General features: G+C 54.1%; 1 protein-coding gene across 1 annotated transcript in view; it reads left to right on the top strand.

The window, feature by feature from the left end:
- The window catches only part of PARP6 (poly(ADP-ribose) polymerase family member 6), a 41089-nt gene that overhangs the window by 22235 nt on the left and 8273 nt on the right, over window positions 1–10581 (top strand). Inside the window, exons 15-19 of the mRNA XM_026648540.1 lie at window positions 281–329; window positions 838–950; window positions 2339–2411; window positions 3190–3259; window positions 9909–9988. Of these exons, the coding sequence (XP_026504325.1) occupies window positions 281–329; window positions 838–950; window positions 2339–2411; window positions 3190–3259; window positions 9909–9988 (385 nt within the window). The remainder of the gene's footprint in view (window positions 1–280; window positions 330–837; window positions 951–2338; window positions 2412–3189; window positions 3260–9908; window positions 9989–10581) is intronic.

Raw genomic sequence — 10581 nt, 5'->3', positions numbered from 1 at the left:
CCACGCTGGATGGGCTGGGGTCTGACCTGCCAGGGCAGGGGGCGGGACACCACACTGGATGGGCGGGGGTCTGACCTGCCAGGGCAGGGGGTGGGACGCCACGCTGGATGGGCGGGGTCTGATCTGCCAGAGAGGAGGCGGGATGCCACGCTGGATGGGCTGGGGTCTGATTCAATATGTGAAGAGTGTGTACTGGTCTGATCTAAGATGTCCTAACTGGGCCAATGGCTGATCTGGCAGGGTAACCCCGTAGTTCTAACGGCCTCTTTCTCCTCCCTAGGATAATCTCCAGTAACAGATCTCACATTGTCAAGCTGCCTCTCAGCAGGGTACGTGGCCGCCCCCCTTTCAGGGTACGAGCTCCTTCCTTTTGGGTCAGGCTGGCTGCGTGCCACCATCCTGCTCCCTCCTGCATGCCCAGTGAGTGCAGCCCTGCTCCGTATTGCCACAGTGGGCCGGAGCTTCCCCAACCCCCAGTTCCCAGCACGGCTCCCTGGCCCATGTACACTCGCTCCTAGGTCACTGGTAACAGCCTGAAGGCCCTGCCGAGAGGGACTGGGCTGGGAAGGTGAAAGGCTCCGTCTGTGGCCATCGCTAGCCACTCAGGGAGCAGCCTTGGTTTGCTTCCACCCCACCAGTCACTGCCTGGCACCCAGCATCCCTGAGGTGTGGAGGGGTCTGTACTATTGGGCCCTGCACTGGCTCCTGGAGACGGTGGTGGGGTTGGGATGGGGGTTCAGCGCTGGGGACCGACTTCCCTGCATGATCTCTCTCTCTTTTATCTCTCTCTTGCTCGCTCGCTCCCTCCCCTTTTTGCTGGTCTGTTTCCCTTGGTAGCAGCTGAAATTCATGCACACCTCACACCAGTTCCTCCTGCTGAGCAGCCCCCCAGCCAAGGAAGCCCGGTTCCGCACAGCCAAGAAACTCTACGGGAGCACCTTCGCTTTTCAGTGAGTCTGCCCTTCCCCTTGGGGCAGCTCCCCGCTGCTTCTTCCTGGGGGCTCCAAACTGGCTGGCGCTGCTGCCCCAGGTTCTCCTTCACTGCAGCATGTCGGGAGAATCCCTGCAGTGGGGCCTGTCCCTGCTCTGGTAGCAATGCCCTGGGGGCACTAGTGCCCAGAGAGAGCGAGCCAAGCCCCTGCTGCAGCAGTTGAACCAGGTACCCAGCCAGGCGAGAGGGTCAGTGTATCTGGAGGAGAACTCTGGCTACAGGCAGGCTGGGGGAATGGGGTTGCTGCTAGATAAGGAAACTTAGGCCCCGATCCACAGCCCATTGGAGTCAATGGAAAGACCCCCATTGGGCTTTGGATCGGGCCCTGCGAGCCCGCCTGGCAGTGGCATGGTGGTGCTGTGCGCTCAGGAGGGGAAGGACCCTCTGGGTCAGATCAGAACCAGCTCAATCCATTGCCCAGAACAGGGACTCCAGCCCCAAAGGGGCTGGCAGCTGACAGGGACCAGCTAACTTGCATTATTTCCTTACCCTGGGAGGGCAGAGGCACGGCCAGGCCCAGACGGAGCAGTGGGGGCTGCTCTCCTGAGAATCCCAGCCTGCTGCCTCAAAGCCCAGAAGTGCAGAAGGATCTAAACTTACCTGCACTAAGCGGGACCTTCCTGGGGCTGCCCGGTTAAGTCCGTGTTGTGTGGCCATGGCACAGCTGGGCATTCTGGGGCACCGCATGGCTGATGAGGAGCCCTGGGAGGCTGCCTGCATCCCCAGGGTGCGTGAGTAGGGAGCTCCTTGGGAAGGGCTGCTGGCTGGGTCTGCCGAACCTCTGTCTCCATTCAACCTGGCCCGCCATCCTGCCAGAGGCCCAGGGCCATTCAGAAGGGGAGGCTGGGCATGCCCCAGCAGAGGAGAGAGTTCTTGGGACTTTACAAAGCCGCACCAGCCCTAGGGGAGGGTGTATCTGTGGTCTGACTGCTCTGGAGCAGGAGGTTTGAGTCCAGCTGGCATGGACATAGCCAGACATAGCGGGAGGGGCTAGCCGCCCTAGGTATGTGGCTAGGCTCGCTCCTGGGATTGTCCTCGGGGCGGCCAGCCCCTCCTGGTGCCCGCACTGCCACAGACACGGTGGCATTTAGCGCTCACATGGGCGTCTGTTCCAGCCGCAAGTTCCACCTCTGGCCTTGCCATCCCGGGTGTGGGTGCGTGGGAGAGAGGGAGGCCGGGGCGGGTGCTGCTCTGGTAGCAAGGGAGTGGCTGGCTGTGTGTGTGCTAGGTGCCAGTGAAGGAGTGGAGGGCGGGTGTGTGAGGGGACAGGTGTGAGCAAGGGTGCATGCAGGATGGTAGTGCTGGGCAGGGCTGTGTGCCTGACGTGCTGGTTCCTTGCTCTTGCAGTGGATCTCACATTGAGAACTGGCATTCCATCCTACGCAACGGGCTGGTCAATGCGTCCTACACCAAACTGCAGGTAACGGCCTGGTGCCAGCCCTCTGCCAGCGTGCTGACCACATGGGCTGGGTGTGGCCACATGCAGGTGACCTAGGCTCTCCTGGGCATTGAGCGAGCCAGTGGGTCTGAGGTCTGGGCTCTGGCCTGGTTGGCATTAGAACAGAGCCCAGCTTTGTGGGGCGAGATTAACCCCTGCAGTGCTGGGCTGCAGTGAGCACCAGCAGCAGAGTCTCCCATCAGCAGGGTGTGCCAGCGGGAGACGTGTCCGAGGGCTCCCAGGGCAGTGGATTTTCACTGACAGCCCACCTGGGGAGGGTCCCACGCCCAAGGCCATGCCCTCTCCTTTTCTCACTGCAGCTCAGCTCAGCTCCCAGCAGCCGACTTTCCCAAACCCGCCCCGCTCCCAGCAGTGCTCAGGAACTGGCTCTGCAGGCTCAGCTGCTCCTGAGTGGGACAAGCAGACAGAAAAGTAGTTGGACAGACTGACTGGTGGGAGATGGGGGGAGACGGCTAGACAACATGCAGGGGAGGGGCCTGTAGCGTGGGGCGGATGGACAGACCAACAGGTGGGGGAGGTGCTGGCAGCGTGGGGTGGATGGACAGACCGACAGGCAGAGGAAGGGTCTGCAGCATGGGGCGGATGGACAGACTGACTAGCGGGGGAGGGCCTGCAGTCTGGCCAGTCTGTGCCCTGTTGGTTTCTCCCCGCCCTGGCCCTGGGCTGGTGGATGCGGCGCCCCCTGGGTACATGCTCACGCCCTCTGCCTGTGTTGCTCACGCTGGTGTTTTCCTGCAAGCTGCATGGAGCAGCCTATGGCAAAGGCATCTATCTGAGCCCCATCTCCAGTATTTCCTTTGGATACTCAGGTAAGAGGCTCTCCTCTCTCCCCGTCTGTCTGTGCACCCCATGGCCCTGGAGAACTACACGTTCCCCTCCATGTCCTGTTGCAAACCCAGCCTGGGAGGGACGCTGCTGGGCTGGGGCAGTTCTGGGCGCCCTGTGGAAAGGGCTCGTGCCAGTTGCACACTGCTCAGGCTGGGAGAAGCACGTGCAAACAGCATTTTCCAGAAGCCATGTGTATTAGGGAAGGAGAATGCGGCTCCCAGGGCCAGTTCTGAGCGGGGTTTCCCACGTGGGTCGGCCTGCACAGCCTGCCCTCCGGGGCTCTGGTCTGCGCACTGGGCTGGGCTTGATGCAAGGCCTATCTGCACATGTTGCTTCCAGCCAGAGCTGTGTGTGATTGGCATGAGTGCCCCCAGACCCTGCTCCTCTGTCACCCCTGTGCTCCAGGCTGTCCCCCTCAGGGCTATTGCCAAGAACAGCTCCATCCAGGGTGGCTGGGCAGGGCGTGCCCGTGGCATGGAGGCAGGTTTAAATTGTAGGGGAGCTGGTCCTGTGGCCTCCTGGGATTAACCCTTGCTCATGCCTGCCTTCTCAGAGACACGCCTGCTTAGTGGCGCCAGCATGCCTGCTTTGTGGTGTGTTTGTGTGTGTGCCCGTCTCATCTATGGCAGTCCCCATGCATCGCACGGCTCCCTCATTCTCCCCTCCCCACCTCTCTCTCTGTAACATGCCCTGGGATGTACCCGCAAGCCATTGGCCGGGAGTGCCAGATCCTGCCTTGGTCTGACGGGGCCATGGGTCTTCTCTGATGGGAAGTCCCTGGCTACGTGGATATCTGCTGTCACAGACAGGTACAGTCAGGAAGGTGACTCTGCCAGCCTGGGGCGGGGGGGTGGGTGGGTCCTGGTTCTTCTCCAGCATTGCATGGCACTGATTTTGAGAAGCAGCCTCCCATGCCTGCAATCTGGAAGGTGCCATCAATGTCTCAGGAACAGATGGACAATGAATGTCTCTCTGCAAAGTATCTGCTTCCTGGGGGAAGCTTTGATTTTTCATCCAAAACCCGAATACCCCCTGGAAGCTGTAGTTCAGGCACCTCGTGTCCCCTTTCTCCTCTCTGGGCCAGGCTCCCCAGCTAGATTTTATTTCTCATGATGCATCACCCACCTCTCCAAGAGGGGAGACTGTGGTGAACCATGGGAGATGTAGTCTGACCAGGGGGTTTAGCCCATAGAACATAAGTAGGGCCATACTGGGTCAGACCAAAGGTCCATCTCACCCAGTATCCTTTCTTAGGACAGTGGCCAATGCCAGGTGCTTCAGAGGGAATGAACAGAACAGAGCAATTATCAAGTGATCCATCCCCTGTCGTCCAGTCCCAGCTTCTGGCAGTCAGAGGTTTAAGGATGCCCAGAGCATGGGGTTGAGTCTCTGTCCATCTTGGCTGATAGCCATTGAGGGACCTGTCCTCCATGAACATATCTAATTTGTTTCTGAATCTAGTTATTGTTTTGGCCTTCACAGCATCCCCTGGTAATGAGATCCACAGGCTGATTGTGGGTTGTGTGAAGAAATACTTCCTTAGGTTTGTTTTAAACTACTACCTATTAATTTCATTGGGGCACCCCTGGTTTGTGTGTTATGTGATGGGATAAATAACACTTCCCTATTCACTTTCTCCACACCAGTCATGATTTTGTAGACTCTATCATATCCTCCCTTAGTTGTCTCTTTTCTAAGATGAAGAGTCCCATTTTTTTAATCTCTCCTCAAATGGAAGCTTGTCCACACCCCTAATTTTTGTTGCCCTTCTCTGTACCATTCCCAATTCCAATACTCCTTGTTTGAGATGGGGTGACCAGAACTTCAAGCAGTATTCACTGTGTGGGCATACCATGGATTTATATAGTGGCATTATGATATTTTCTGTTTTTTATCTATCCCTTTCCTAATAGTTCCTAACATTGGGTTAGCTTTTGTGACTGTCACTGCACGTTGAGCAGATGTTTTCAGACAACTATCCTCAATAACGCCAAGATCTCTGTCTTGAGTGGTAACAACTAATTTAGACCCCGGCATTTTGTATCCATAGTTGGGATTATTTTTTTCCCATGTACATTACTTCACACTTATCAATATTGAATTTCATCTACCATTTTGTTACCCAATCCCCCAGTTTTGTGAGATCCCTTTGTAACTCTTTGCTGTCAGCTTTGGACTTAACTCTCTTGAGTAATTTTGTATCATCTGAAAATTTTGCCACCTCACTGTTTACCCCTTTTCCCAGATCATTTATGAATATGTTGAACAGCACTGGTCCCAGTACAGACCCCTAGGGGACACCATTTACCTCTCTCCGTTCTGAAAACTGACCATTTATTCCTACCCTTTGTTTCCTATCTTTTAACCAGTTACTGATCCATGAAAGGACCTTCCCTCTTATCCCATGACTGCTTAGTTTGCCTAACAGCCTTTGGTGTGGGACCTTGTCAAAGACTTTCTGAAAGTCCAAGAAAACTATACCGACTGGATCATATACTTGTTGACCCCCCTCAAAGAATTGTAATAGATTGGTGAGGCATGATTTCCTTCTACAAAAATTGTGTTGACTTTTCCCCAACATATCATGTTTATGTATCTGATAATTCTCTTCTTTACTACAGTTTCAACCAATTTGTCTGGTACTGAAGTTGGGCTTATCAGCCTGTACTTGCCAGGATCACCTCTGCGGCCTTTTAAAAAAAATCAGCATTACATTAGCTATCCTCCAGCCATCTGGTACAGAGGCTGATTTAAGCAATAGGTTACATACCACAGATATTAATTCTGCGATTTCATATATGAGTTCCTTCAGAGCTCTTGGGTGAATACCAGCTGGTCCTGGTGACTTATTACTGTTTAATTTAGCTATTTATTCCAAAACCTCCTCTATTGACACCTTAGTCTGAGATGGTTCCTCAGAATGGCTCAAGTGTGGGGATCTCCCTCACATCCTCTGCAGTGAAAACTGATGCAAAGAATTCATTTAGCTTCTCCACAATGGCCTTGTCTTCCTTGAGTGCTCATTTAGTACCTCAATCATCCAGTGCCCTCATTGATTATTTGGCAGGCTTCCTGCTTCTGCGGTGCTTAATAAAATTGCTGTTAGTTTTTGTGTCTTTAGCTAGTTGCTCTTCAGTCTTTCTTAGTCTGCCTTAATATGCTTTTACACTTGACTTGCCAGAGTTTATGCTCTGTTTTATTTTCCTCACTAGGATTTGACTTCCAATTTTTAAAGGATACCTTTTTACCCCAACCACCTCTTTTACTCAGCTCTTTAGCCATCGCAGCATGTGTTTTGGTTCTCTTACTGTTCTGTTATATTTGGGGTATACATTTAGTCTGAACCTTTGTCATGGTGTTTTAAAATAGTGTCTATGCAGTTTGCAGGCATTTCCCCCTTGAGACTGTCCCTTTTAATTTCCATTTAATGAACTTCCTCCGTTTTGTGTAGTTCCCCTTTTTGAAGTAAAGTGCGACTGGGGTGGGTTTCTGTGGCATTTCCCCCCCTCCAAAGATATTACATTATGGTCCCTATTACTGAGTGGTTCAGCTGCGTTCACCTCTTGGACCAGACTCTGTGCTCCACTTAAGAGAAGAAGAACATGAAGCAGCTGAACTACAACTGCTATGGGCACCACAGCAGCATTTCCATACTGAACTCGTTCGCTTTCAGTTTCCCATTTTTCAGAGAAATATCAACATTTCCCATGGAAAATTTGGACAAAAATAACTTGTTTAATTTGTGTAGAAATTTGCCATAGAGAAATAACCAGTTTTCCAACTAGCTTTAATTAACATACTTCCCCCGATGTGTCTGCCAGGGCTCCCGGCTTCCCGGCTGGCCCAGTTCTCTCAGCCATTGCATCAGCACAGTAAGAAACCCGATGCAAACTGGGAGCCCAGTCCTGCCTCCCTTGCGTATCTGAAGCTTTTAAGTGAGGACTAGGGCCCTCGTCTCTTAGCCCATCACCTCTCAAGCCTTTCCCATGCTGGGGCTTGCTTGATTTATTTGATCTGCAAAAGTCTCTCCACAGGAACTCTGAAAATCTGGCTTTATCTCTTCAAAAGAGCTCAGGCCCAGATTTCCAGTGCTTGGAACCCTTCACCGGGGCCAGATTTCCCAGAGAGCCCTGCACCTGCCGTAGTCAGTGGGCGGAGCCCCTAAGCAAATCGGGCCAGTCATTTCGGTGCCTCTCTGGGAGCGGTGTTGGAAATTCCAGTCAGAGCACCCTTCCAGCCCCGGTAAGCAGGAAAAGCCAATCGATTGTCCCCCTGCATTTCCCGGGGCCGGGGTGAGATTGGCCCCTGTGGTAAGTGCCCTTGTGTCTAGTCCAGCCTAGCATTATATCAGCTGCTGCCTGTGCATTATAGAGCAGTGCCTCTTGAAAGCCCCTGGCTGCACTGTCTAGAGAGCCATCCTGCCTGGGGAATGAATGACTGTAGTGCCTTGAGGGTACTGTCATGACTTGGTGATAGGCATGGTATGAACACCTAGAGGAGAGGTAGCCTGGGGTCATGGCTCTCAGGTGGGTCACATGCCGTTGTCAGGGGCAGCGACCAAGCTGCATTGGTAGATGGGGTGTGTGTGTCCTGCTCTGGGGAAGGCTGCGAAGCACTGGCATGACTGGGTCTGTTACCTGCTCTCCCTGCCTCGCCCTCCTTCCCTCCTCTCCACTCTGCTCGCCTGATGAACAGGGGACGGTTCCTCTTGAGTTCCATTGGCAAACGCTTTGCCTCCCCCTCCCACTGCAGTGGGGCACAAAGGGGAGCCAAGCCAGCTAGCCTGGGAGTGCAGCAGGGCCACGTGGAGGGACGCCTGGCTGCCCATCCAGGCAGCCAGCTCTGTCCCCTCTGCACAGCTTCCACATGGCTCATTGGCCACACCAGCAGCAGGCATGTGGCCAGCAGAGGAACTACCCTGAGTGGTAGGTCGCCCCAGCCCCGGGCATTGCTAAAGAGCTGCAGCCAAAGCTGTTGAAAGCCATAGATCCCCCTCCTGGAGCAGTCTCAGCACAGTTGCTGGCATCACTGCTACTAGCCAGACAGTGCTGCCGTGGCCAGTGGGGGTGGAGGGAGAGTCCCCACAGATTCCCCCGCCAGGGTTTCTGCTGGCCCTTCTCTTGGTCCCGTGGATTCACAGATTCGAAGGCCAGAAGGGACCGCCGTGATCACCTAGTCTGGCGTCCTGTCTAACCCAGGCCAGAGAGCTGGGGGACGTGGAGACTCCTGGTCCCTGTTTATTCCCCTCTCCGCAGGGAGGTGAACTCGGGGAGCTTTCTGATTCCCAGGGCCCTTTTACACTACTCACTCTGGGGATCTGGAGCCAATGGGCTGATGTCTCTTAGGGCACATCAGGAAGCAAACGAGGGCAGTAGAAGCCGTGTCTGCTTAACCCCCCTCCAGCTTGAGCGTCCCTGAGACACATCACACTGCTGCAGATCTTGCCCCTTAGCTCTGGAAAGTCAGATTCATCGCTGCATCGTCTGTCAAGGGCCCTGACCCATGGATGCTTCCCAGTCGGGTTGGATCTTCACCTGGAGCATTTGGTGACAATGCATGTCTGGGGGGCCCAGCCCAGGCCAGCGGGATGGCAGAGAAAGTCAACGTGCCCCTGCTTCAGCCACAAGCACCTAGGGAGCCAGCTGGCTGCTCTGGGGTTCATCTGGCTTCTGTGGATTGACGCTGCCCCATGGCAGTTTGAGGGGGATGGGGGGGGAGACAGAATTTGAGCTCCAGGTCCTGTTAAACTCCAGACTAACAGGGAACCACAGCAACTCCTGTTGACAAGGCTCAGACCCTGCCTTCAGCAGTGTCACTCGCTCCCCACCTTTGTCCTTCACAATGGCCCCAGGTGGCCCTAGATGGTGGCAGCTGTGGCTCTCTGTCGTTCCGCAGTGCGTGGCCCTTTCAGGAGCACCTTATTACAGAGTCTCCTCCTCCCTGAGCACCTGTGATTGTTAAGCTACAGGGCAGGTATCATGTAGCCGATGAGGTATAAACGCAGGGTAAGACGTGGCCTGGTGGAGCTGTGTGCTGGGCTGTAGCTCAGGAGATATGGGGTCAATTCCCAGCTCAGCTGCAAATGCTGTGGCTTTAGGCAAATCATGTGATCTACCCTGTGTTCCAGTTCCCAAGCTGTAAGAATGGATCCAGTCCTCCCACTGGGGCTAAATCCATGAGTGGCTGTGGTGTGGTGGGGCCATGTTACGGACCTCACTCAGTCTTGCCTCCTAAAAGATAGACAGCAGACTGAAGATGGTCGTCTCAGCTCTTGCCCAAATGATCTCCAGGGACACATGTCCCTATGTGGTTACACTCACCAAGTCAGCCCCCTGCATGGTAGTTCCCACGTGCACGCATGCATTTGTGCTCCTGTATAGGAGAGGGTTCCTGCACCATCTAATGTTCTTCATGGGAATGTCTGCTTGGGTCATGGCACAGCCTTGGGTTTGGCAGTGCATTGCCAGGGCAATATTGATCTGCATGGAGAGCTGGCCTCATCCTTTCGCCTCCTTCAGCGAGCAGCTGTGCCTTGTGGAGCATCCTGGACACAGGATCTAGCAAGAGGAGGGCGGCCTTTCCCCAGTAACTGCTGACCTGTGCTGCTGTTCTTCCTTTATTGTCCAACAGGGATGGGGAAAGGACAACACAGGATGCCCTCAAAGGATGAGCTCGTCCAGAGATATAACCGAATGAACACGATCCCTCAGGTAACCGGCGGTATTGCTTGCTGGGCCTTGTCTCTGGAACCCCAGCCATGCACAGCCTCTGTTTGTCCTTCTGTCCTTACGCCAGCTGCAGGGGTATGTGCAAGACTGGCTTGTGTCATGCCTGAGATGTGTTTGCGCAATCACTGTTGCTTTTGTGCCTGAGGGGAGGGAATGTTGTCTAGTGGTTAGAGCAGGCGACTGGGGCTCAGGGCTCCTAGGTTCTATTTGCTGTTCTGTTGTTCTTTTGGTAAGGGCCATAACCTTAGTATTGGCCCAACTCTGGTCCCATTGATGTCAGTGGGCAGTCAACTTGTGAAAACAGTCAACTTCTGAAAACCCCCACTTTCTGTGCCTCAGTTTACCCATCTATAAAATGTGTATAGTCAGCCTCATCTACCTCTCTGGTTTGTGCCCTGGGCGTCTACATCTGGAGACCTAGCTATTTACATCTATCAGATGTTTGGTGGGATTTAATCTGTCTCTATTTTTGCAAAGCATGAAGCTGATTGTGTGTCCTGAGACAAGGCTGGGATGCATTGGCAGAGCTGTGTGTGTGTGTGTGTGTGTGTGTGTGTGTGTGTGTGTGTGTGTGT

Source organism: Terrapene carolina, unplaced genomic scaffold (assembly GCF_002925995.2).
Source record: "Terrapene carolina triunguis isolate 2854851 unplaced genomic scaffold, T_m_triunguis-2.0 Scaffold67, whole genome shotgun sequence".
Classification (NCBI taxonomy): Eukaryota; Metazoa; Chordata; order Testudines; family Emydidae; genus Terrapene; species Terrapene triunguis.
Note: the sequence above shows the minus strand (reverse complement) of the source record. Positions and strands in the feature narration are given on the sequence as shown.